This window comes from Schistocerca nitens, chromosome 4 (assembly GCF_023898315.1).
Source record: "Schistocerca nitens isolate TAMUIC-IGC-003100 chromosome 4, iqSchNite1.1, whole genome shotgun sequence".
NCBI classification, from domain to species: Eukaryota; Metazoa; Arthropoda; class Insecta; order Orthoptera; family Acrididae; genus Schistocerca; species Schistocerca nitens.
The window spans coordinates 874,248,527-874,275,271 of NC_064617.1; the positions used below are offsets into that span (position 1 = coordinate 874,248,527).

The 26,745-nt window shown below is 42.4% G+C and overlaps 1 protein-coding gene across 1 annotated transcript in view; it reads left to right on the forward strand.

The window, feature by feature from the left end:
- The window catches only part of LOC126252734 (uncharacterized), a 152,277-nt gene that overhangs the window by 111,876 nt on the left and 13,656 nt on the right, over positions 1-26,745 (forward strand). Inside the window, exon 4 of the mRNA XM_049953636.1 lies at positions 948-1,196. Coding sequence (XP_049809593.1) covers positions 948-1,196 — 249 coding nt within the window. The remainder of the gene's footprint in view (positions 1-947; positions 1,197-26,745) is intronic.

Below are 26,745 nucleotides of genomic sequence, written 5' to 3' on the forward strand. Positions count from 1 at the left end.
GACCTAAGGACATCACACAACACCCAGCCATCACGAGGCAGAGAAAATCCCTGACCCCACCGGGAATCGAACCCGGGAACCCGCACCTCATCTCTACACACTCCCCAGCAGCACTGCACTGCCTGCCACCCCTACTCTTCTATCCCTCTCCCTCCCTGCCCTAGCCTCCTTCTTACCCCATCCAGTCACCACTCCCATCATGCAACGGTGCTGCTGCTCGCAATGTGGCCTCAGTTGCCTGCGACTGTGGTAGTGTGTGAGAGTTGCATTTGCATGTTTTTATTTTTTTTTTTTTATTTTTTATTTTTTTTTTTTTTACAAAGACCTTACTGGTCGAAAGCTTTACTTGTGACTGCCTTTTTATTGTGCCTATCTGTGACTCAGCATATCTACTATATGATTCAGCTCAATGAGGAGGTGGAATGCTACAATTTGAAAGAATGTTTACACTATGAGCTGGATATCCTAATGGCCTACCAATCAAAGAATAAAATGCAGGCAGAGGCACAACGAAATAATGAAATATTCGTGAGTCTTTTTATTGTGCCTATCTGCGACTCAGCATCTCCACTATGTGGTGAGTAGCAGCTTTCCTTCTCATACTACTGTTGCATTTCTGATGAAGGTACTCAGAAGATTCCCCGTGTTGTAAGACAAATGACATCCCCAATTGTGACTCCCTCTGCCCCACTAACAGCCCTCCCAGTATTTGGCTGAAAAATCCCTAACTTGACATGGGTTGTTACTGAAGCAGCCCATTTTTCCTGGAGAAGGAAAAGTGTACCAAGAAAGGAGAAATACAATGTTATACTTTCTGTTTGCTGTTTACCGTCACCTGCTTCCAAATTAGTGGATAAGCAGTTGCAAATATCTGAATCTGTTTCTGTAAGATGTGGAATGTATGCATTTTGGTATTATTTGCACACACTCATTGGTTTTGTCTCCAGTAAGAGCCGCAGAAGAGGATCTAGCACGGCTAGAAGAAGATGACTCCACAAATTCAACCACATCTTCTCCATCTACTAGCGACTTCCCTTTCATCAACATGGGCCTGTGGGTGAGCACGCAGCTCTTCTTAAGTATCTCACTGCTGCTATCTGCTGCATCTGCGGTGCTGGGGCTCATCAACACGACGGCCAACCCCACGCTGCCTGCCCTCGCTGTCTCGGGGCTCTTCTACTGGAACGCCGGTGCAGGTGCGTCTCAAAATGCTTTGTCTACTGTTCTTGACAACTAAATATGTTCAAAGTTGATTTCGAGTTCCTTATTACATGAAAATAGAAGATATATTGCAATATTTTAAAAGATATTCAAGAATAGAAAGTACAACATATTTTCACTTATTTTCTGGGTTTTGATCTTGACGCAACTTCATTGCAGACCTTCCCTTTTATCCTGGATTCATTTTATTTCTTACATGCTGCAAGCAGAAATGTAACTGATAATTTTATTAAATACTTCAGTTTATTAATTTTAGTCATATTTGTTAATTAACTTTTGAATCTGGTCTCATACAATTCTATACTTAAACTTGCATTGATACAATTGCAAATAATTTCAACATGGTGTTCTTCAAAGATGTAACTAACATAGAAAGACAGTAAAACATTGGCATTGACAGAAAACAGTTGCCTACTTTTTAAGTTTTTTGTATATTGTTACAATAATTTGAATTTACAGAAAATAATTTTGTAAAATGAAAATTTTTTTAGATTATTTTTTCCCACAGATTGACTAAAATTTATTATGTTACTGATTTGAATGTGACTGAAACATATGCACAATTGTTATTTACACAATTTTTATTTCAGAAGGGAACCAATAACAAATGAAGAAAACAGTAACAAACAAAACAACTCTTGTACCTCTAAAACCTTTACAGTCTCTTCTCATGACTCACACTGAATGCTATAATACTGGAAACACACAGTGCCAAAGTAGAGCTCTATGATAAAGACAACGTTTTGGCATGTTTATAACAAAGTCACTTTCATCTTTTCGGTACAGACTAGTTTCAACAATCACTGATCTTCTTTGCCTCTTTGTACTGTTTATTTACTGACCAGGTGGATGGATGCCTCATTCATTGTCTCCTTCTTACAATGTGCAGTTGGTGATTGCAGTGTGCTATGAGTAAATTTTAAATAACATTAATTGGTACCATCAAAGTACGATTTCAAATTTATGCATCTTTACTGTCACTGACCAAACTGTTGATCAATTTCAATACAATGAACTTCGTGCTTGTAACAAGACAGGTCTATCAACACATAAACTCTGAGAAGTCTAAATTAAACAACTGGCTGTAATACAAGATCCATAAACAATTTATTTATTAAAAAATCTACCCAGATTGAGATCTATTATTTGATAATGGCTAACTGTGTACTTTACACAAGGGCTGTCAGGAAAGTAAAAGACATTTTGGTCTTTCACAGTAGTAGATGGGTCTACATCCACCATCTTGGTGCTGTGGCGATCATTGGTCACCAATGACTGTGGAAAAAGGCATGCTCTATCTTGTGATTCAGTGAGCTTTGGGAAACGTTTTGACTTTTGTTGTTTTCGAATGCTATGGTTTTTTCGTGTCAACATGCATGTGCAAAGTGTGTTTCACTGTAAATGTTGGTTATTTATATCCAAGGAATTCGTCAGAATTGATAGAAAAGTTACACTTATGACTGCGAGTTGCATGAATATGCTTCATTTTGTGCATTACTCATTACCAGTTTCACACTAGCTCAAGCAATGAGTCAAACAACAACCTTCCCAACAGTTCAGAATGTCACTATAGTGGAACTGACTTTTGTTTGTGAATCACAACCTTTTCCCATGCATGCTATCAATACAATGAGAATGCTCACTCTCCAGTGTCTACTCCACCGAAACAGACAACTCGACCTCCTTCATCATACCACACTGGGTGCAGCACACACCTGCACTGATGCCTGCTACTGGATTCTCTGTTCATCAGGAAGTTTCTTCTGCTCAAGATTCTGGTTTCCTCTGCCCAGATTTTCTACCTCACTCCACTGTGGACCACTCAGCTTTATAGTTTTGGGCCCACATGCACAGCTCCCCTCTCCCAAGTGTGGTCAACCATTACACGCATCGCGTACCTTTGATGCTGGCTTTCTCATCAACCACACTCTGCCATTTAATGTGCCACCTTCCATACTGGCCAATAGGACACTTGAGTCAACCAGGCTGGGATACCCCTGCATCTACCTGACCTACCCCACCCTGCAAACCTCAGGTGACATACAAGCTATGTTCCACTCCACCACTCGGCACTCGGTCACAATTACACACCTTTCTTCAGAAACACATCCTAGTTGGTTGGCAATACTTCCACAGCTGCCACATTGGGTTTCTCTTGTGGTCACGTGCTGCTTCCTGCTACACAGACCACAGGTGACAGATCACCGGCAGCCCACCTCGGCACTGCCGCTTTCATTTCACCCATTTCGCTTCGCTTCAACTGCTCCGGCCGTGCTGTGTTCATCGTGTGGCCATACAGGCCCCTTCTCCACATGACCTGTGACTGTTGGGCATCATACCACACCAACACATGTGCCACACCTACATCAGAATATTGCACCCATCACCAGTGCACAGTCAATGCCAATGGATGCAACTTCTCTGAAACCTCACATGGTCTGCTCCCTACACACTCCACCACAAGCTCTGCCTCCAGGTCATCTTCTGAAGCTACCATTGATACAAATGGACAATGCTGTGATGTGATGTACCTTGATGGACAACTTGTCGAACAAAAATGGTATTATAGATAACGGCACCTATTTTGTTTGATTGGTGAACCATCTGCATGACCACCCATTAGTGACTTGTTGCTAAAGCCACTTGGGCATAACAAATATGCTTCTGTCTGTGCACTCCTCATCAGGCATTTTTCATGTATGCCAACATATGCAATCCACAGTACCATTTACAATGAGAGTTTACGTGACAGAACCCCTTCCCAGCTATGGTAACACCTATGTGCTCAGGTTATGGCAGAGTTCATGCCAGACTTTGCACTCTGCGCATTGTGGTTAGTTAAGCTGTCACAGGAACTAAAGTTACATTTGTTTCCTCATACCTCATCATCACGGGAAGATAAAATACAGTTGGCATACCAGGCGTATGACATTACTCGACACCGCCACTTACTTCCCACGTGCAGTACAGTGTCTACTACTGAAGTTGGTATGGCAGTGCCTACACTTTCTCCATTGGCTGGTAGAGGTTGGGCTCAGATCCACCTTGGGCAGTGCAATGAACCGCAGTCATCTTGTGGCCAGCACCGGGAACTGCCAGCCACTTCTTGCGGAACTTCCCTGACTACAGTTGAAAACTAGCACGGGCCATCCATTCCCTACACTCTCCTGCCACTGCAGGAGGTATAGCAGTCCTAGATGAACCACACACAGCCCCCCACCCAGTATATCCACTATTCTGGTTACACACAACTATCAGGGATGCCACCTGTGATTTCCAACCTCCATGCACATTCCCAGCGGCTTCACATGGGCCACAGTAGTCACCACAGCTCATGAGGAGATGTTGCACTCTATTTGATCCTCTACTCCACAAGGCTGTCTGTATACCTCAGATTTATGCTTGCGTCATCATTTCCTTGTTGAAATTGGAGCTGATGTTACTGTTGTCATGCTCTCATTCACTGTAACGGTTGTGATACCAACCAAGCTTTCCCTTCAGGCAGCAAATAAATTGACACTTTGTGTCAACATCATGGTCAAGTTACCTATGAAACTCATCCCTGGCAAACCATTCCTGTGGTCCTTCCACACGGATGACGTCAAAGACCCAGTACTTGGAACTGATTTCCTGCTTCACTTCAGCCTATTGCCTGAACTCTTGTTGTCTACTTCAGTGCATCATGCTTCGGGTACATACAATCCATGTTTAGTCACTCCCATCAGCCCTCCAACAATACTAACACCGCTCTCATTGAGTACTCTTCTCTGACGAACTGTCTCACCATTTCCGTCACTTGGTTCCAATCTGAGCACTCTGTGGTCGATGACCATCACACTCACAATGCAGAACTGGACTGCATCATCTTGATGGCTAAGCAGGCCCTTGCTGATACGCGACACCTCATACACCGACTGTCTATACCTCTGTACCTTGAAACCAGCAGCGTGCCTCTTACAACGCTAATGTGCCTGCCTCTGCCCGTGCCAATGGCATCTCAGGTTGTGACTCCTATACTCCTATGTGCTACTAATTCCTGCTCAAGATGTCCTCTTCTCATATTCGTTGGTCCAAATGAATGCTATTACAAACAGGACGACACACAAGATTATCATGACAGATGACCGCCGCACCCCCCCCCCCCCCCCCCCCCCCCGGTGCATGCCATTTCCCTTCACACAAACTATGCCTTGCTAAGACTGTAGTTGATGAACTTCTGCGGGCTGGCATTGTTCACCTTTCAGACAGTAACTGGTATTCCCCCATACACTTGGTAACCAAGAAGGGTGGCACAGTGCTCTTCTCTGGTAACTATTGTCATCTCAGTGCATGAACCATAATAGACAATTGTCATATCCCACACATTCAAGACTTCACCTAGCTACTTAGTGGATTATGCATTTTCAATGTTTTTGGACTGCTTCAAGACGTATTTACAAATAAATATGGAACAGAGTGATATACCAAAAACAGCCTTTGATCATCCCCTTTGGCCTTTACAAATATTGTTACAAGCCTTATGGCTACAAAAATGTGTCTCAAACTTGGCCACATTTCATAAACTCATTTCCCTTGAAATGCTCTTACTGCTACACATACACATACCTAGCCAACATTCTCATTTTCCACTCTTCTGACAAAGAACGTGAGCTACACCTGGCCAAGGCAGAGGACTTGCTGGCATCCAATGGAGTCACGATTTATCATGATAAATCACAATTTTGATGCTCTCCTGTGAGGATATATGTCCTCCACGAGATTAGGTCAACTGCATCTGCGATCTACCACACCCACCGACTTTACACAAATTGCATGGCTTTTGGGAGCACCAATTTTTACACACACAATCTGCTGATGGCGGTATCTATTCAAGCCTCTCTTACTGACACATTAGCTGGCAAACAAACTTCCGGTCATCGCTGGGTACAGTGGTCTGACGATACAATGAAAGATTTTAAGAATCCCAAAACAGCTTTAGAACGTGCCATCACTGTTGCCTACCCCTTGCCAGATGCTTGTATCTCTATTATTGCAAACACAAGTAATCTTGCAATAGATGAAGTTCTCCAGCAGCACACTGGTAACACAACTCAGCCACTCGTTTTTTTCCAATAAACTATCTATGGCTCACCTTCAGTGGTCGGATTTCAACAGGGAACTTCTTGTGATGCACAAGGTTGTCAAATATTTCCACACACACGTCGAAGGAAGGAACATAACAATTTTCACGGATCATCCCCCCTTGTAGACACTATTTGCAATCCTACCATTGACCCTTCCCCATGCAGGTTTTGGTAGACTGATCTGATCTGTCAGTACATGACAGACATCCAGTATATCCATGGCTCAGAAAATTTTATGCCTGATTATCTATCATGTGTCAATGCTATCTCAGCTCCCATCAATTCTGATGAACTGGCACACTTACAGGACATGACATCAAACTTCAGAATCTGTGTTAGGCCTCTTCCACTTCCCTACAGACAGTTTCTTGCATTCTACTGGGTTTGGTCAAGCCTTTATGGTGTGATATGTCCATGGTCATCAGTCAGCTTATTGTCCTGCTTTACATCGTCAAGTTTTTACCGTTTTGCATAATCTTTCACACACTGGTGCTAAGGCTATTACATGGCTCATCATGGAATGCTATGTGCAGACAGGCATTAAGGAGGACTGCCATGTGTGGGCTCGTGCCCGCATGCCATGTCAGTGCAGAAAAGTTGACAGACCCATGGCAAATTTGACATCTGCAGAGGCCGTGTCTGACATGTGCACCTAGACCTCATCAGGCCATTATCCATGTTGATGGTTTCAGATATATCTTGTCCATCATCGATCATGTTACATGATGGGTGGAGGCAATCCTTCTTGCGGACATTATGGTGGATTCTGTAGCATGAGCATTTGTATTTTTCTTGATAGCTAGATTCGAGTGCCCAGCATCCATCACCACTGTTAAGGGTAGACAGTTCAAATCACTGTTATTAAAAAAACTCTGCACACTCTGTGGTGTGGGTAAATTTTGCACTACAGTGTACCACCCTCAGAGCAATGGGCTCATCGAGCATTGGCACAGGATTCTGAAAGTGATCCTCATGTGCCATGGTGGTGAGTGATTTGACACATTTCCCTGGGTCATGTTAGGAATCTGCAGACCTCCAGCTGTCACTAGACAAGGTCCTGTATGGTGCGACATTAGTCCTCCTAGCTGAGATCATCGACAATGCTGCAACCGTTGACCTAACTGACCTCCCTGCTCTTGTTGAGCATGTCCAGTCACACATAGCTGCTAGCCATATGCCTCCTCCATAACTGAATATCTGTCCCCCAGTTTCCTTGAATTCGGTCCTAGACTCATGTGAGTTTATTGCGTTACAGGATGGCACAGCCACCTTACCCTCGCCCACATCGTGTATTGGCACACATGGGTCACACTATGGACATACTCACCCATGGCTGGTGTCAGACAGTTTCACTTCAATGGGCTAAACCAGCTTGGGTGATTGAGAAATCCATCCCACAACCTCTTGAGTTGAATTCTCCACCACCTCGCGATGGCCCTAAACCTGCACATACCACCTCTCTGACTGTGTGCCAACCACATCTTGTGCGCATTGAGCCTATGTCTATCAGTCACTCAGTGGTTGTGTGTCACAGTCCTCCTCCCTTGTCTCACTCAGACTCTACATGTGATGATCCACTGCCTCAGGTTCAACCACCCACTGCGGGTGACATCACATCATCGCAAGTGCTTTCACCTGCTGTTCCCCCATTCTGTTCTAGTGTTTCTCCCAAGCTGCAATATTTTATTTATTTATTTTTATTTACATGTCAAGTTCCGTAGGACCAAATTGAGGAGAAAATCTCCAAGGTCATGGAGCGTGTCAGTACATGAACTTACAACATAAAAGTAATAACAGATAAAAATAAATGTTCATGAACCTGAAATAAAATCAGTCCATAAGTTTAAGCAAACGCTATCAGCATTACAATGAGGATCAGCTTAATTTTTCAAGGAACTCCTCGACAGAATAGAAGGAGTGACACATGAGGAAACTCTTCAGTTTCGATTTGAAAGCACGTGGATTACTGCTAAGATTTTTGAATTCGAGTGGCAACTTATTGAAAATGGATGCAGCAGTATACTGCACACCTTTTTGCAAAAGAGTTAAGGAAGTCCGATCCAAATGGAGGTTTGATTTCTGCCGAGTATTAACAGAGGGAAAGCTGCTTATTGTTGGAAATAAACTAATGTTGGTAACAACCCCCTTTTCCAACAGTGCCTCCTATGTCTATAATCGGTGAGATTTGCCTTTCTATCAACACTTCTTGGTGCCCATGTGCTGCGCTTTCCTTACAGCTCCAAGAGGGATCATTCTTCATCCTCCATGTGAGAGACACTTCACATGAGGCCACACCCACTTCACATGTAACCAGTGCACAGTCCCTGTTCCAGATGAGTTGGATGCAGATGGGATAACAGTGTCACTCAGCACCAACAGAATGCTCAAGGTATGATCCCCCTCTTCACCACTCCTCCAACACCATCACCTGTTGTGCCAGTCCAATTCACATGTGCAGGTCAACAGTTAGTCCTCCTTACTGGATGGCAAACTATACCTTCTCCAGTGCATCCTGCATAGATATCCCAGATTCCACAAGAAATGGTCCTCCCAATCCTTCCATTCTGACCAGCCATGGCATGGGTGCTCAAGCTACACTGCATGATCAACCAATACCTGTTGAGTGGCCTACAACACCACAATATCTGACAGGGCCCATTCATCTCCTCTCCCCAGTACTCCACACTCCTGGGGGAAGGTGTGGGGAAAGGGGGTGGGATCTCTGTGATGATCATCAATTGGCAATGACTCTGGGATGAGGTGTGCTCTATCTTCAGATTCAGTGAACTCTGGGAAATGTTGTGACTTTTGTTGTTTTCAAACGCTGTGAGTTTTTCCATGTGGTTGTGTGTGTTTAGTGTATTTGACCACAAATGTTTGTCATTTCTATCCATGTAATTTGACAGCATCAATAGAAAGCCCACCGTATTATAATGTTCCTACACTCAGTATGCATCCAGCAGTGGTAGCATGTGCTCTATTTCTGTTCTACTTTGCTTCCTATAATGTGTTAAAATGTGTTCTGCAATAGAAAATCCCACCACTTTTGAGGTGTATTCTATGATTATGTTTTTGTTGGCAAAAAAGTGCAAACCAATTGAAATTTATTGCAACCTTTGTGATGTGTTCAGAAAAGGAATAATGAGTGAAAGCTGAGTGAGGCAATGGTGCACTGGTTTTAAAAATGTCTCTACCATGGTTCACAATGAGGACTGCAGTGGTAAGCCTAGCCATTTGACTGGTGAACTGGTGATGAAAATCAATGATGAAATTTGTGAAAATCATTTCATGATTATGGAACTTTTGCAGAATGTTTCCCAAATTTATTTCACAGAGCTTGGTGTATGAAATTGTGGCAGAGGAGCTTGGTTACCACAAATTTTGTGCTAGGTGGGTTCCCAAAATCCTCACAGATGACCACCAAGAATAGAGACTGACTGCAGCACTTTGACTTAACTTGACTTAATTCCTTTGGCCCCTATGGGGGCATAGGGCATCCAGGAGAACTCACCATCCATCTTTGTCTTTGGTCATTTGCCTCAGTTCTGCCCAGGTTTTGCCAACACTTTTTGCTTCCCCTTCCACTGTCCTCTTCCATGTGTCCCTAGGTCTTCCTCTCTTCCTTGTTCCCTGTGGATTCCATTCCAATGCTTCTTTCTCGATGGATCCATCTGGTTTTCTCAAGGTGTGCCCCCAACCAACCCCACTTTCTCTCTCATATCTGGTCTTCTATAGGTATCTGGTTCGTTATTCACCAGAGCTCCTCATTACATATGTTTTCTGGCCACCAGATATTCATGATGCATCAAAGACATCTGTTTATGAAGCTATGTAACTGGGATGTTATCTTTTTACCCATTTTCCAGCTTTCACTGGCGTGCAGAAAGACAGCCTTCACATTTGTATTAAAAATACAGATTTTTGTTTTGTACGTGATATTTCTATTTTTCCATATTGGATACAATTGTATGAAGGCAGCATTTGCCTTTTTAATGCGGTTTTTCATGACATCTCCAGCTCCACCATCTTTTGTCACTATACTACCCAGATACAGGAATGAGTCAAATGTCTCCCCCCACTGCTCCCCTATTAACAGTGGCACCTCCATGTTCCCTGAATTTACTCTCATTTCCTTTGTTTTGCCTGTATTTATCTTGGATCCATCAGTCTCTGCTTCTTCTTTCAGCAAGTTTAATTTAGCTTGCATATCAGTCAGTCTTTGAGCTAATAAAACTATGTCGCCTGCAATATCCAAATTCCGTGTCTTCTGCCTGTGGTGACTCTTCTCATAACTGAATCTAGAACAAGTAGAAAAAGTGTTGGTGATAAAATGCAAGCCTGCCGGACTCCAGTTTTATGGGCTCTGTCATATTTCCCTTGCGGAGTACGAAAATTTGTAGCCATCATGTAGATCTTTTATGATGTTTAAGATCTACTGTGGTATGCCATGGTATGCCACACTTCCGTAAGACCTGCCAGAGCACTTTGTGTTTCATGGAATCAAAAGCCTTTTGAAGTGCTCCTCCCAACTCTATAGCTGTGCCTGTTGAGTTGTAAGCATCACCCCATCCTTGTTCTTAACTGGTCTTTCACGTCTGAAGTTCTTCATTGACAACCGTTTGGTTATATTGTAGGGATCTTTCATATTTCCTTGTCTTGCTGCCTCTTGTGCTAATTTTGCTTCCTCATCTATCCATTTCCTTTTATCTCAATGCAGCCATATTTTCACTTCACCTCCATGTATTCTTTATGCGCTTCGCTCTTCTGCACTCTTGTCTTACAAAGATTTAACTTAAGTTTTAGTTCTTTCCTGTGGCTGATTTCATTCCATGTAGCATCAGAAATCCATTCCTTCCTTTGATGTGCCTTAAATCCTAAGATTTTTCTCCCACATCTAAGTAACTGGCTTTGATTTTTTGCCAATATGTTTCATTTCCCTCTTCCATAAAGTTTTCTTCAGAGAGGACCTGGAATCTGTTTTGTAGTTCAAGGGCAAATGTTTCTTAGATCTGTTGGTCTTTTAATCTTGCCACATCTATTTCCTTGCACCTGTGATTGAGCTTGGTACTATTTGCCACTATCTTCAGTTTGAATTCCGCCAAAACTAGGTGGCAGTCACTTCCAACATCTGCTCCTCTTCTATTTCTGACATCTAACAGAGAGTGTTGGAACTTGTGGCTTATGACTATGTGGTCTATTTCATTTTCGGTAATGTGGTCTGGGGAATCCCACATTATCTTATGGCAGTTACGATGTGGAAACAATGACTAGGTCATGTTCAGCGCACTTATCTATCAACAGTTCACCATTTGCGCTCCTCACCCCCACACCATGCACACCCATGATACGTTCAAGACCTTCATTTTATGAAGCAACTTTTGTGTTCAAGTCACCCATTAAGGCCATGAGGTGGCAGCCCCACCAGGATACTCGGGGGCTGTGGGCTGATAACCCGCACCACCAAAAAAATGCATATCACAGAAACTAAAAGGAGAAACAGCCGGATGGATCTTAAGGATATGACCTTTGGCTTGAAAAGGAAAACCCTTATTGTTTTTTGGAATGTAAGGACATTGAGGGAGGTAGGGAGGCTAAGACATGTTGAAAAAGAGATGGAGAACTATCGACTAGATATATTGGGACTGAGTGAAATAAGGTTGCCAGAATCTGGGGAATTCCAAGCACAAAATGGTGGAGTGCTGCTGTATGTGGGTCAGACAGTTGAGGACATGATGCATAGGAATGGTGTAGGGCTCTTATGATCTAAGACTGCAGCACTGAGTTAAAAAGTTATCAAATGTATTGTAACTGAGGACGAGACTTGGATCAATCATGTCAGTAGTGAAATAAAAAGGCAGTTGATGGAATCGGGACATGCACATTCTGCCAAGAAAAGTAGGAAGTATTTGCAAACACTGACAGCACGAAAGATCCTCATAGACAAAGCTAAGGCAAATGATACAAAACAAGTGCCGGGGAAACCTTAGTGCAAAAGTTTTATTTTTGACGACAATGCACAACAACACACTGCAATCGTACCCAAGAGCTCCTATGGGGTTTTTGTATAGGAGGTGCCTGATCGTCCACCATACAGCCCAGATTTGGAACTGAGCATCTACCACCCCTTTCCAGCAATGTAGACATGACACACTACATAATGCTTTGACACTGACTCTGAACTGCATGCTGGTATGAGCCAATAGTTACAACTGCTGGCAGTAGATTTCTTCAGACACAGCATTGAAAAACTTGTGCCACAGCATGATATGTGCCTCAATTTGAAAGGCAATTATGTACAAAAATAGCTTCAAAGGGTACCTTTAATATGTGTATAATAAAATTTGGTTCTTCCATATTGTTAATTTTTTACACTAAAATGTTGTTATTTTCTGGATATAAGGATGTACAGGCTGATAAGTTTCACAGACATTTTCCTTAATGAATGCTAAACTCAGACTTAAAACAATACAGACACTGTGTATGACTGACTATGAACATTACTTAATGAGAGCTGTATATGGACTTTTTCCACAATGGCTTTTCTAGATTTACATAGGACAGTTATCAAAAAATGCTAAAATAGAAGGTTCTAAATCTACATGCATATTCTACAAGCAACTGTATAGTAGTGGATGGAACCTTGTACCTCTATTAATCATTCCCTTTAGTGTGCCACTCACAAATGGAGTGAAGGAAAAATGACTGAAATGACTGTATGCCTCTGTGCTAGCTTTAGTTTTTATTGTCTTTTCTTCACAATCGTTAAGCAAAATTTACATCGGCAGCAGTAGAATCATGCTTCAGTCAACTGCAGATGCAGGTTCTCTAAATTTTCTCATTAGCATTTTGTGAAAATAACGTCTTGCCTTCAAGTTTTCCCATTTGAATTCACAAAGCATTTCCATAACACTCACACATTGATCAAACCAATTTATTACATTCTCAACAACAACATCAAACACAGGAAAAGTAAAGAATGCAGACACACATTAGGGAACTTATTTATTTTGCATAACTGTGAGACATATATTCCTCCAGCTGTTCTTCCAGGAGCTGTTAATGAGAATCAATCATGATGTACATGTAAAAATATTTCTGCTGTCTGTTAGACAGTTTATTTCCATGGGAAGATTATTAAAGATATTTGTGACTGCATATTTCACTACCTTCTGTTCCTAAGTTAGATTCAGCAGAAAGACGTGCAGATAATTTTCCCTTTTAGTATTGTCATTGTGAATATCTCTTTTACTCTTAACAACTATAATAGATTGTTGATAATAAATGTTATCGGTGAGTAAGTGTACCGCAAGGCTTAGTTGCCATACCTATTTGCTTAAACAAATACACTCGTGATCAGAAAAGACATAACACCTTGAACAACTAGAGATAGGACATTTATATTCACAGGACATGTACATTCGTATATTCTGCAGAAATGATTAGCATTTCAGTCATCTCAGTTCAGCAAGTGTCCTGTTGCCTAATGGGCACAGGGTCCAACGTGGGCCCTGATACCTTGTTCCATGTTTGATGGCATCAATGCATATTAGGCATTAATAGTGTCCTGTGATATAGCCACCCATGATGCATTCACTTCATTTCAAAGTTCATCTGCGATGGTTGGTATTGGATCACAGTGTTGCACCCATCGTTTCTCCAAATTACACGTATTTTTGATTGGTGACAAGTCTGATGATCTGGCAGGCCAAGGCACAAGACTGACATCCTGTGACACCATGAAGGTATGTGTTCATCCAAAAACATGTGATTATGGATTGCCTTGCTGAAAAATAGCGTCCGGAGTGTTGTGCAGAAAGGGTATGGCTTCGGGTTGCAGGATGTCATTCACATAGGTCACACAGATCATAGTGCCATGGACATGCACCAACTGTGATTTTTGGTTGTACGCAATAGCGCTCCACATCATAAGGCCTTGAGTTGGTGCTGTATGTCTTGTGTGAATGCAGTCACTGTGATACCGCTTGCCATACATGTGGTGAACCAAAATGTGGCCATCATTTTCAAACATTTCGGATTTATCCAAAAACACTATCTGATGCCATTCCTGTTCGCAGTGATGTCACTCCATACACCATTGCTGTGTAGCATGATTCTGCACATTTGTCAAAGGTAGGCAGAGAAATGGATGATGTGCACATAACCCATGCTGTAATAAACAGTGATGGTCTTTCATCCCTTTTAGTGTACAATGTGTTATACTGTTCCACTGTTGCTCCAGAGCTGAGGAGTATGCACATAATGCCATTCAGATGAGGTGTCAGTCTTCTTGGAGGATGGTCTGGGTTGTGCAGGCTGACCCATCTCCTTGTGTTCACACAAGCAGCAATTTCCTGGATAGATCCATCACATTCTCTCATGCCAATAATGCACCCTCTTTCAAACTCACTGATCTGATGTTGCAGTTCATGCATACATCTGCGAGGCAAACTGCATGTCCACTCAAGTCACATTTCGATTTATAGAGACAACAATAGCCACAGGCACATTTTACTGGTAGGTGGTTTTGTACCTTGTTATCGATGTTGACCTCAAACCTGTGGGCCAACATGGTTCAAATGCTGATAATTTCTGCATAACATACTAATGTACAGGGTGTTTCAAAAATGACCGGTATATTTGAAACGGCAATAAAAACTAAACGAGCAGCGATAGAAATACACCGTTTGTTGCAATATGCTTGGGACAACAGTACATTTTCAGGCAGACAAACTTTTGAAATTACAGTAGTTACAATTTTCAACAACAGATGGCGCTGCGGTCTGGGAAACTCTATAGTACGATATTTTCCACATATCCACCATGCGTAGCAATAATATGGCGTAGTCTCTGAATGAAATTACCCGAAACCTTTGACAACGTGTCTGGAGGAATGGCTTCACATGCAGATGAGATGTACTGCTTCAGCTGTTCAATTGTTTCTCGATTCTGGCGGTATACCTGGTCTTTCAAGTGTCCCCACAGAAAGAAGTCACAGGGATTCATGTCTGGCGAATAGGGAGGCCAATCCACGCCACCTCCTGTATGTTTCGGATAGCCCAAAGCAATCACACGATCATCGAAATATTCATTCAGGAAATTAAAGACGTCGGCCATGCGATGTGGCCAGGCACCATCTTGCATAAACCACGAGGTGTTCGCAGAGTCGTCTAAGGCAGTTTGTACCGCCACAAATTCACGAAGAATGTCCAGATAGCGTGATGCAGTAATCGTTTCGGATCTGAAAAATGGGCCAATGATTCCTTTGGAAGAAATGGCGGCCCAGACCAGTACTTTTTGAGGATGCAGGGACGATGGGACTGCAACATGGGGCTTTTCGGTTCCCCATATGCGCCAGTTCTGTTTATTGACGAAGCCGTCCAGGTAAAAATAAGCTTCGTCAGTAAACCAAATGCTGCCCACATGCATATCGCCGTCATCAATCCTGTGCACTATATCGTTAGCGAATGTCTCTCGTGCAGCAATGGTAGCGGCACTGAGGGGTTGCCGCGTTTGAATTTTGTATGGATAGAGGTGTAAACTCTGGCGCATGAGACGATACATGGACGTTGGCGTCATTTGGACCGCAGCTGCAACACGGCGAATGGAAACCCGAGGCCGCTGTTGGATCACCTGCTGCACTAGCTGCGCGTTGCCCTCTGTGGTTGCCGTACGCGGTCGCCCTACCTTTCCAGCACGTTCATCCGTCACGTTCCCAGTCCGTTGAAATTTTTCAAACAGATCCTTTATTGTATCGCTTTTCGGTCCTTTCGTTACATTAAACCTCCGTTGAAAACTTCGTCTTGTTGCAACAACACTGTGTTCTAGGCGGTGGAATTCCAACACCAGAAAAATCCTCTGTTCTAAGGAATAAACCATGTTGTCTACAGCACACTTGCACGTTGTGAACAGCACACGCTTACAGCAGAAAGACGACGTACAGAATGGCGCACCCACAGACTGCGTTGTCTTCTATATCTTTCACATCACTTGCAGCGCCATCTGTTGTTGAAAATTGTAACTACTGTAATTTCGAAAATTTGTCCGCCTGAAAATGTACTGTTGTCCCAAGCATATTGCAACAAACGGTGTATTTCTATCGCTACTCGTTTAGTTTTTATTGCCGTTTCAAATATACCGGTCATTTTTGAAACACCCTGTATATGTCTGTGAATACAAGCATACTCTCTCTAGTCGTTCAAGGAGTTCTGTTTTTTCTGAACTTGAGTGTACATGCATCCAGGCACAAAAAAGCAGTGTGTGTTTTATGAGCCCTTGATCATTGCTCATCTCGGAGAAATAGGTTGTGAGAAAGGCTGTTTGAGATGGAAAGTGTTGAACAACTGTTCATTTGCAGGTCTCTGGCTCCTGTGTTTGTGCACCTAATTTTTGAGTACATAGTGCTCAGAGGGCGAACATGTAGAACAGAAATATACAGCATTCAAACATGTACAATTTGCCTAAGACCAGTAAGCATCGAGCAGCATTTTGAGGGTGGAAAAACCTATCACTGTTAAATAGCTATATTAGAAAGTTGCTCCAAAGGAGAGAGAGTTTTGTCGCAGATCTGAGCATAGTCAAAACCTGATTCACAAACAAAAGCTGAAAAACGCCAAAAAGAGCATAAGATGAGCAATGCAAGAAGCATCCAACGATGTTGAAAGTAAAATTCAGCCAACTGATCTTACTACAAATCCTTTCCTGGAACAGTAAGGGGACTGAAATCATTTGTTCAGCCTCTCAGTGACTATTCTGGCATCAAATATGAAAATGGGGAGATGATGAAAATACTAAATTTGATCTTCTGAAACTGTTTCACTGAGGAAGTTTGCAATGAGGTTCCTCCTTTTAGTTAACACATGAATGCTGAAATGGCAAATATTGAGATAGGTGATCATTCAATGGAAACTCAACTAAAACTGCTCAGTAGTGGAAAGGCGTTGGGCTGGATGAGATACATGTGAGATTCTAGAGATTATGAGGAAGAACCTGCTCCCCTTCAAACAGTAGTTTGTCATAGCTCACTGGAGCAATGAATTGTTACTAGCAACTGGGAAAAAGCCTAAATCATTTTGTTTTCAAGAGTGGTGCACATTATTACAGGCATATATAATTGATGTCAGTCTGTTGTAGAAGTATGAACATGTTTTATGCTTGTAGAGTATGATTTTTTAGAGAACAAAAAGCTCCTACATAAAAAAGCATAGATTCTACAAAAAAAGATCTTGCAAAATTCTGCTTGTCCTGTTCATCTGTGAGATCCACAGGGAAAGCTGAAAGTGCAAGGAATATACAGAGGGTCCATATAAGGGAAACAAACTTCAGTACAACGTTATAGAAAGAGACGTGGAAGCAGATCAAGATGAGATGGGAAACATGATACTCCAAGAAGAATATGACAGAGCACTGAAAGACCAAATGGAAACAAGGCTTCTGGAATAGAATTACTAGAATTGCTTAGATATTTGGGAGAGCCAGCTATCATAAAATTATTCTCCTTGGTGTTCAGGATACATGAGATAAGTGAAATACCATCAGACTTCAAAAAGAATGTCATAATTCCAGTTCCAAAGGAAGAAGTGAATACTACCAAACCATATTGACATGAATACTACCAAACCATACTGACATGAATTACTTGAAGGAGAATGGAAAAACTGATAGAGGCTGACCTTGGGGAAGATTAGTTTGGGTTCTGGAGAAATTTAGGAAGACATGAGGCAATACTAACCTGATGGCTTATCCTGGAAGATAGGTTGAATACAGGCAAACCTACATTTATAGCATTGGTAGGTTTAGACAGAGCTTTTGACAATGATGATTGAGAGAACAAAAGGTTATTTACAACCTGAAGTGGAGTTAGTGCTGAAGAACATGAAAGGGAAGCTGTTGTTGAGGAGGGAGTGAGACAGGGTTATAGGCTGTCCCCAGTGTCAATCCTTGTACATTGATTAAGCTACAAATAAAATCAAGGAGAAACTTGGAAAGGCAATTAAAGTTCACAGAAAAGAAGTAAAAACTTTGAGGTTTGCTGATTACATTGTAGTTCTGTCACAGATGGCAAACGACTTGAAAGAGCAGTTGGAGGAATGGATAGTATCTTTATAAGAGATTATAAGATGAATATGAATAACAGTAAAACAAGGAGAATGGAATGTGGTTGAAATAAATCACTTGATAATGAGCTAATTAGTTTAGAAAATGAGACATTAAAGTAGCAGATGGGTTTTGGTATTTGGACAGCAAAATAGCTGATGATGGCCAAAATGGGGGGCTACAAAATGTGCACTGACAGTAGCAAGTAAAAGCATTTATAAAAAGGAGGAATTTGTTAACATCTGATATAAATTTAAGTGTTAGACAGTCTTTTCTGAAGATATTTGTCATCAGTGAAGTCTTGTATGGGAGTGAAACGTGGGTGATAAGCAGTCAAGACAAGATGAGAATAAAAGATTTTGAAATTTAGTACTGTAGAAAAATGCTGAAAGTTACATTGGTATATTGAATAACAAATGAGCAGGTATATAAGTGATCATAGTTGGAATTTTCTGTGAGAGACGGAATGGTCACGAGAAAGCATTAGTGTTGTTATCATGCTGGGACTTGGAGATGAAGAGTACTGCTTTATCAGCACCTGACAAAGTTTAAAAGAGGCCTCCATCAGGTCATCTGTTCAAATCATGCAATATCCAGATGTTTAATGCATTCTGATGTGACAGTAGCCAGACTATTAAGTGCATGAGAACATAAGGGCTGGCATTCTTGTCATCAAGGTTACGGTTGACCATGCCTGACCACCACACCCTTTACATCTGCACCTGCCATCCAAGATCACGTAATAGACTAACTGAAGGGTTCTGTGTAATTTTGCAGCAGACCGACTAAGGAATTACAGTCCCCCACATAGCTGGCTGTTAACACCAGAACACAAACAGCTGCATTTAGAGTGGTGACGTGACTAGAAAGCACGGAATTCTGATTAATAGTGCCATAATGTGTTCAGTGATGACATGCAGTAATGCACTGCACCACCGGGATGACTGTTGTCGGTGAGTACAGCAGCAATGTTGGGAGAGGTCCTGTGTTTCTGCTGTTTTGGACCAAGCAGAGTAGTGCAGTGGCTAGCACACTGGACTCACATTCAGGAGGATGACGATTCACACCCACATCCAGTCATCCTGATTTAGGTTTTCTGTAATGTCCTTAAATTGCTTAAGGCAAATGCCAGGATGGTTCCTTCCAAAGGACACAGCTGATTTGCTCCTCAATCATTTCCTGATCCGATCTTGTACCCAGTCTCTAATGACTTCATTGTCAACGGGACATTAAACACTAATCTCCTCCTTCTCCATTGTTTTGGATAGGTACAGTGGTGTTACTCCTAGTGTTTTGTTGCGAGGAACCATCAGGTATGACTTCAGGTTATGGTTGGTAGTAGTTAAGGGAACTCTGACAGCAGAACAGTACATCATGGACATCCTGCATCCCCGTATGTACACTACGTGGTCAAAAGTATCCGGACACCTGGCTGAAGATGACTTGAAAGTTCATCGTGCCCTCCATCGTTAATGCTGGAATTCAATATGGTGTTGGCCCACCCTTAGCCTTGATGACAGCTTCCACTCTTGCAGGCATACATTCAATCAAGTGCTGGGTTTCTTGGGGAATGACAATCCATTCTCCATGGAGTGCTGCACTGAGGAGAGGTATCGATGTCTGTCAGTGAGCCCTGGCACGAAGTCAACGTTCCAAAACATCGCAAAGATGTTCAATAGGATTCAGATCATCACTCTGTGCAGGCCAGTCCATTACAGGGATGTTATTGTCATGTAACCACTGTGCCATGGGACGTGCATTATGAACAGGTGCTCGATTGTGTTAAAAGATGCAATCTCCATCCCCGCATTGCTCTTCAACAGTGGAAAGCAAGAAGGTGCTTAAAACATCAATGTAGGCCTGTGTTGTGATAGTACCATGCAAAACAACAAGGGGTGCAAGCCCCCTCCATGAAAAACACAACCACACCGTAACACCACCGCCTCCGAGCTTTGCTGTTGGCACTACACACAGTGGCAGACGACATGCACCAGGTATTCACCATACCCACACCCTGCCATCAGATCACCACATTGTGTACTGTGATTAGTCAATCCACACAACGTTTTTCCACTGTTCAGTCATCCAATATTTATGCTCCTTACACCAAGCGAGGCATCGTTTGTCATTTACCGGCATGATGTGTGGCATATCAGCAGCTGCTCAACCATGAAATCCAAGTTTTCTCACCTCCCACCTAACTGTCATAGTGCTTGCAGTGGATCCTGATGCAGTTTGGAATTGCTGTGTGATGGTCTGGATAGATGTCTGTCTATTACACATTACGACCCTCTTGAACCATCGGCAGTCTCAGTCAACAGACGAGGTCAGCCTGTACACTTTTGTGCTAGATGTGTCCCTTCATGTTTCCACTTCACTATCACATCAGAAACAGTGGACCTAGGGATGTTTAGGAGTGTGGTAATCTCGCGTATAGATGTATGACACAAGTGACACCAAATCACCTGATCACATTCGAAGTCCATGATTTTGGCAGAGCACCACGTTCTGCTCTCTCACGATGTCTAATGCCTACTGAAGTTGCTGATATGGAGTACCTGGCAGTAGGTGGCGGCACAATGCACATAATATGGAAAACCTATGTTTTTGGGGGTGTTGTTGGTTGTTTTTGGGGAAGGAGACGAGACAGCGTGGTCATCGGTCTCATTGGATTAGGGAAGGATGGGGAAGGATGGGGAAGGACGTCGGCCATGCCCTTTCAGAGGAACCATCCCGGCATTTGCCTGGAGTGATTTAGGGAAATCACGGAAAACCCAAATCAGGATGGCCGGACGCAGGATTGAACCGTCGTCCTCCTGAATGCGAGTCCAGTGTCTAACCACTGCGCCACCTCGCTCGGTTTTTGGGGGTGTCTTGATACTTTTGACCACATAGTGTACCTCTAATGCAACAATATCATGCTGCCATTCTTCAACAGGAAAATGCTTGTACACAAATGGCACATGTCTATTTTTACTGTCTGCAAGATGCTGAGGTACTTATGTGGCCATTAAAATCTCACATCTGTCACCAACTGAACATATATGGAAACAGCTCAGAGATTGACTTTATCGCAGTGCCAGTATACGGGATACTGAGGAGTAGCTACAACAGCTGTGGGCTAGCTTGCCTCAGTAGAAGATACAACGGCTTCATGAGAGTCTTCCAAACTGAATCAGTGCATGCAATCAGATCAGAGGAGGCACAATGTCATACCAAGTGGGCTCACATTGCTAGTGTCTTTACATATTTGGCTTGATATTGTAATTACTGATACAACATTTAAAACCCTCTCAAACCATTTAGTTTCATTTGGCTTCCTCCTCTCCTTCTGGGTGCTTCATTTTTTTGTCATTCGGTGTATAACTGATAATATGAAATAACGTCAGTATTACACAAAATCTGACTTTTGCACAACTTCAGTGCTGTAATATGATCAATGTAAATTAGTGTTTTAAAACGATTTTTCTAATTTTTCTATGTAACAATGTGTGGCTACAGTAGACTAATAATTTCATAGCCTCCTCAGTGTATTGAACATTTATATATTTGGTGACAATTTGCTATAATCTTTTAAATGAAAATATGTTTGAAATTTTTTTCTTTATCCCACATCCATTTCATTTGGACCTGTGGAGGGTGCACTAGCATGTCATTCTTTTCCTCTGTAAATATTTTCTATGTATTATTGTTTTCTGGCATGTTGTACATCCTACAGGATCTTCTCACAATGGATCTATGAGAGGAAGAATATATATAATATGAAATCTAATCTAATCATGTGTAGGATACTGATAAACTGCCGACAGGAGACATGACATACAAAACACTTCTACAGCCCATATTTGTATATTGCTGAAATGTATTGAATCCATATCAGGTAAGATGAACAGGGGGCATTAAAAATATACAAAGAAAGTTGCTGGAAATGATAATGGCCTGACAGAGAGAGTGTGACAGAAATGTTGGAAAAACAAAGCTAGCATAGACTCAAAGGAAGATGTCATGCATGTTGCAACAACCTGCTTATAAAAATTCAAGAACCGCATTTCATGACAGGAGCTACAAATATTCATCAGCTCTCTATCTATCTATATAATAGGGATTGTACAATCAGAATTAAATGTATAACAGCTAGCACGGAGTTGTACAAGCAGTTGTCCTTCCCACACACTGTCCATGAATGGGACAAGAAGAAACCTTAATACAGTATGTTGTACAATAAATGTACTATCTGCCACATTCTTCACAGTAATTTGCTCAGTATGGGTGTAGAAGTATATGTTTATAGCAATTTAAGGATAACTAATAATTAATGTAGTTTCTAACAGTTGCTTCACTTTGTTACTATACAACCTGATACATTCTACATGCCTGAAGGCTCTCCTCCTGATAAGATCTACAAAACATTATCTGCATCTAATCTATATACATACTGTGGAAGCCACCATGTGGTGCATGGCAGACAGTACCTTGTACCACTACTAGTCAGTTCCTTTCCTATTTCATTCACAGGGGAAAAATGACTGCTATACACCTTCGTATGAGCCCAAATTTCTCTCGTCTGATCTTTGTGGTCCTTACTCAAAATGTAAATGGGTACCAGAAGGATAGATCTACAGTTGTCCTCAAAAGCTGGTTCTCTAAATTCCACAATAGTGCCTCTTCAAAAGGACATTGTCTTTCCTCCAGGGATTCTCATTTGAGTTAATGAAGCATTCCTGTAATACCAGTAACAAATCTAGCAACACATCTCTGAATTGCTTTGATATCTTCCTTTAATCTGACTCAGAGGGGATACCAGACACTCAAGCAGTATACAAGAACAGGCCCCACTAATGTTCTATATGCCATCTCCTTTATAGGTATGTTGCACTTTTCCAAATTCCCCAAATAAAATGAAGTTGAGCATTCACCTTTCCTACTACCAATCTGACACACTCATTCCATTTTGTATCACTTTGCAACATTATGACTAGATATTTAAACAATGTGACTGTGTCAATCAGCACATTACTAATGTTGTACTCAAACATATTGGATTGTTTTTCCAAATCAGCTACATTAGCTTACATTTTCTTACATTCAGAGCCAGCTGCCATTCATCACACCACCTAGAAACTCTGTCTAAGTCACCTCATATCCTAATACAGTCACTCAAGAACAACGCCTTCCTGTACCCCACAGCATCATCATGAAACAGTTGCAGATTGCTGCCCACCCTGTCCACCAGATCATTTATGTATACAGAAAATAATAGTGTTGTTACCTATCGCATTTCCCTGGTGGACTCTGATGATTCCCTGTTCACTGATGAGCACTCACCATTGAGGATAAAAAAACTGGGTTCTATTACTTAAAAATTCTTTGAGCCACTCACATATCTTATAACTTAATCCATCTGCTCGGACATTCGTCAACAGTCTGCAGTGGGGCACCGTGTCAATCACTTTCTGGAAATCTAGGAATATGGAATCTGTCTGCTGCCCTCCATCCATGGTTAGCAGGATACCATGTGAAAAAAGGGCTAGCTGAGTTTCGCACAAGCGATGCTTTCTAAATCTGTGCTGATTTGTGAACAGAAGCTTTTCTGTCTTAAGTAAATTTATTATATTTGAACTCAGAATGTGTTCAAGAATTCTGTAGCAGACCAGTGTTAAGGACATTGGTCTGTAATTAAGTGGGTCCATTCTTTTACCTTGCTTATATACAGGAGTCATGTGCACTTTTTTCTAGTCACTTAGTATTTTGCGTGGGAAGAGAGATTCACAATAAATGATAAGCAAAGGGAGGGGCCAAAGCCACAGAATACTCTCTGTAAAACCAAATTGGGATTCCATCTGGACCTGGTGACTTGTTTCCAACTCTTTCAGTTGCTTCTCTATGCCAGGGATCCCTATTTCTATGTTTCCCACATGGAGTCTGTGTGACAGTCAAACAATGGTATATTTGTATGATCCTCTTGATAAATGATTTCGTAAATGTGAAATTTAAAACTTCAGCTTTCCTTATGCCATCTTCTACCTGGTTGATGAGTGAGTAGATAGAAAGAGAGAAGCCTTTACCCACTTAGTGATTTTATGTATAAACAAAATTTTCTCGGGATCTCAGCACAAGCTTTTGCTAAGGTACTATAGTGGAAGTTATATGCTTCACACATTGATCTTCTTCCAGAGGCATGACTTTCTATTAACTTTTGACTGGCAACCTTTGCTCTTTCTTTCTTGAACTGTGAATGCAACAATATCTGTTTCCTCAACATTTTATGAATTTGATTATTAAACCATGGAAGGTCTTTTCCATCCTTAATCCACTTACATGGCACATACGTCTGCGAGTGTGATTTACAATCAGTTTAAATTCTGCCCGTAATTCCTCTATCTCTGTCACATTGGAACTAAATGATGTACATTCATTGTCTAAATGGGATGCTAACAACTGCTTTGACTTCAGTAACCATTGTTGCTATGGTGATACCATGAACATACTTCTGTTGCATTTGGTTTGTCTTACCAGTTGTTCAAGGCAGTTTTAGGAAAAATGTTACCAAAAGTACTTCACAAAACTGTCTGTGTGTACCACTTGCATTGAATCCACAGATGTTTCTGTCTATATGCAATAGATTAAAGTATCATCCAGCTAATACTGTATGATCTGGGTATTTCTGCATTATTAAGCATAGACTTTTCTTGAATAATTCTAAAACTGTTACAGTGGAATCAAGTGGATGGTAAAAACAACTGATAATTAACTTGAGTTCACCTAGTCCTGCTACTCATGTCTAGTAAATTCAGACTCATTTTCGACCTCAGTAGATATAACATTTTTGTTGACAATAATGAACACTCCCCCTCCTGTGGTAGCTAATCTGTCTTTTGGATAGACATTCTGTGCCTCATACAATGAAATTGTTCTGAATGTAGTAACTGAATGCTACTATTAATTCAGCCTGTAGATCCACAATAGCAGAAGAATGTTTACCTGCCATAGTTCCTTAAAGGTGGTCAATTACATGCTTGATAATTAAACACTTGCACATGCCAGGGCACACTATAACAGAAATGAAGCAACACAATAAGGAATATGTAGTAGCCACCAGAAAGATCGCGGGAGGCGCACATTGGCACGGCGCGTCACGGGCGGTAGTTGCCGCAAGTAGAGTCCCGTCCACCAGAGGGCACGCGAGAATTCGGACGCGACCTCTGCCGGCGTAACAACAAGAACAACAACAACAACTCCGGCAGCACGGGCCGTGCCCAGTCAGTTAACATCGGGCATGCCTAGGACACAGTCCCGGTTTACGCTAAGTGAAGTGCGACGTAACGTGAACAGTGTTACTACACAATTGGCGACGAGTAGGGTCATTCTAATTTCGCGTGTTGCGTCGTTGTTCCGGTTTCGCCGCTTCTCCACGGCATGGAGGATTTGGTACGGGTTTTGGTGGCGCAGCAGACGGAGCTCATGGCCACCATGAAACAAGTGCTTCCGGCGTTGCTCTCCACGCCGTCTGCTCCAGCGCAGTTCCCTCCTCCCTTTCCCCCGTATGACGAGACGGCGGAGGATTGGGACGCTTATGAACATCGCCTGCGGCAGCATTTCCAGGCGTTTCATGTTGCCGATGCGGAGGTATGTCGTTCTCTCTTCTTGTCTTGGATATCTCCCTCGCTGTATCAAGTTTTGCGGCAGCTAGCGCCGTTGCAGGAACCCTCGTCCTTGTCTTTTGACGCATTGTGTTCATTGCTGTCTTCATATTATCGCCGCCGCACGCATGTTGTGGCGGCTAGGGTCGAGTTCTATCAATGCAAGAAACAGCCCCATCAGTCTTACCGGGCGTGGGCCGCTACCCTGCACGGTCTTAGTCGCAAGTGTCATTTTGTCACAGAGCAGTCGCGAGAGTCGTATGCCCACTTTATGGTACGCGACGTCATTGTTCGTTCGGCGCCTGATAGGGAGGTCCGGCAACGGGCCCTGCAGTTAGAAGACCCTTCCCTCGAGAAAGTCCTGTCCATTGCTCAGTCGTATGAAGTCTCTCACGCAGCAGGTCAAGAGCTGGAAGCGTGGTGCGACGTCGCGGAGGTTCAGGGCGGCGCGGCCGCGTCCACTGTGTCCGGGGTGGACGACGTGCGAGCGGTACAATCCGGCCGTTACGGCCGCTCCCGCACGGCGCGTAAACAGAATTCCGGCCGCCGGCCCCTGTTGCCGTCCTGTGCGTCGTGCTATATACATCATGATCGGTCAGAGTGCCCCGGCGTTGGGCCGTTTGTCGCAAATGTAATAAAAGTCACATTGCTAAAGTTTGCCGCTCGGC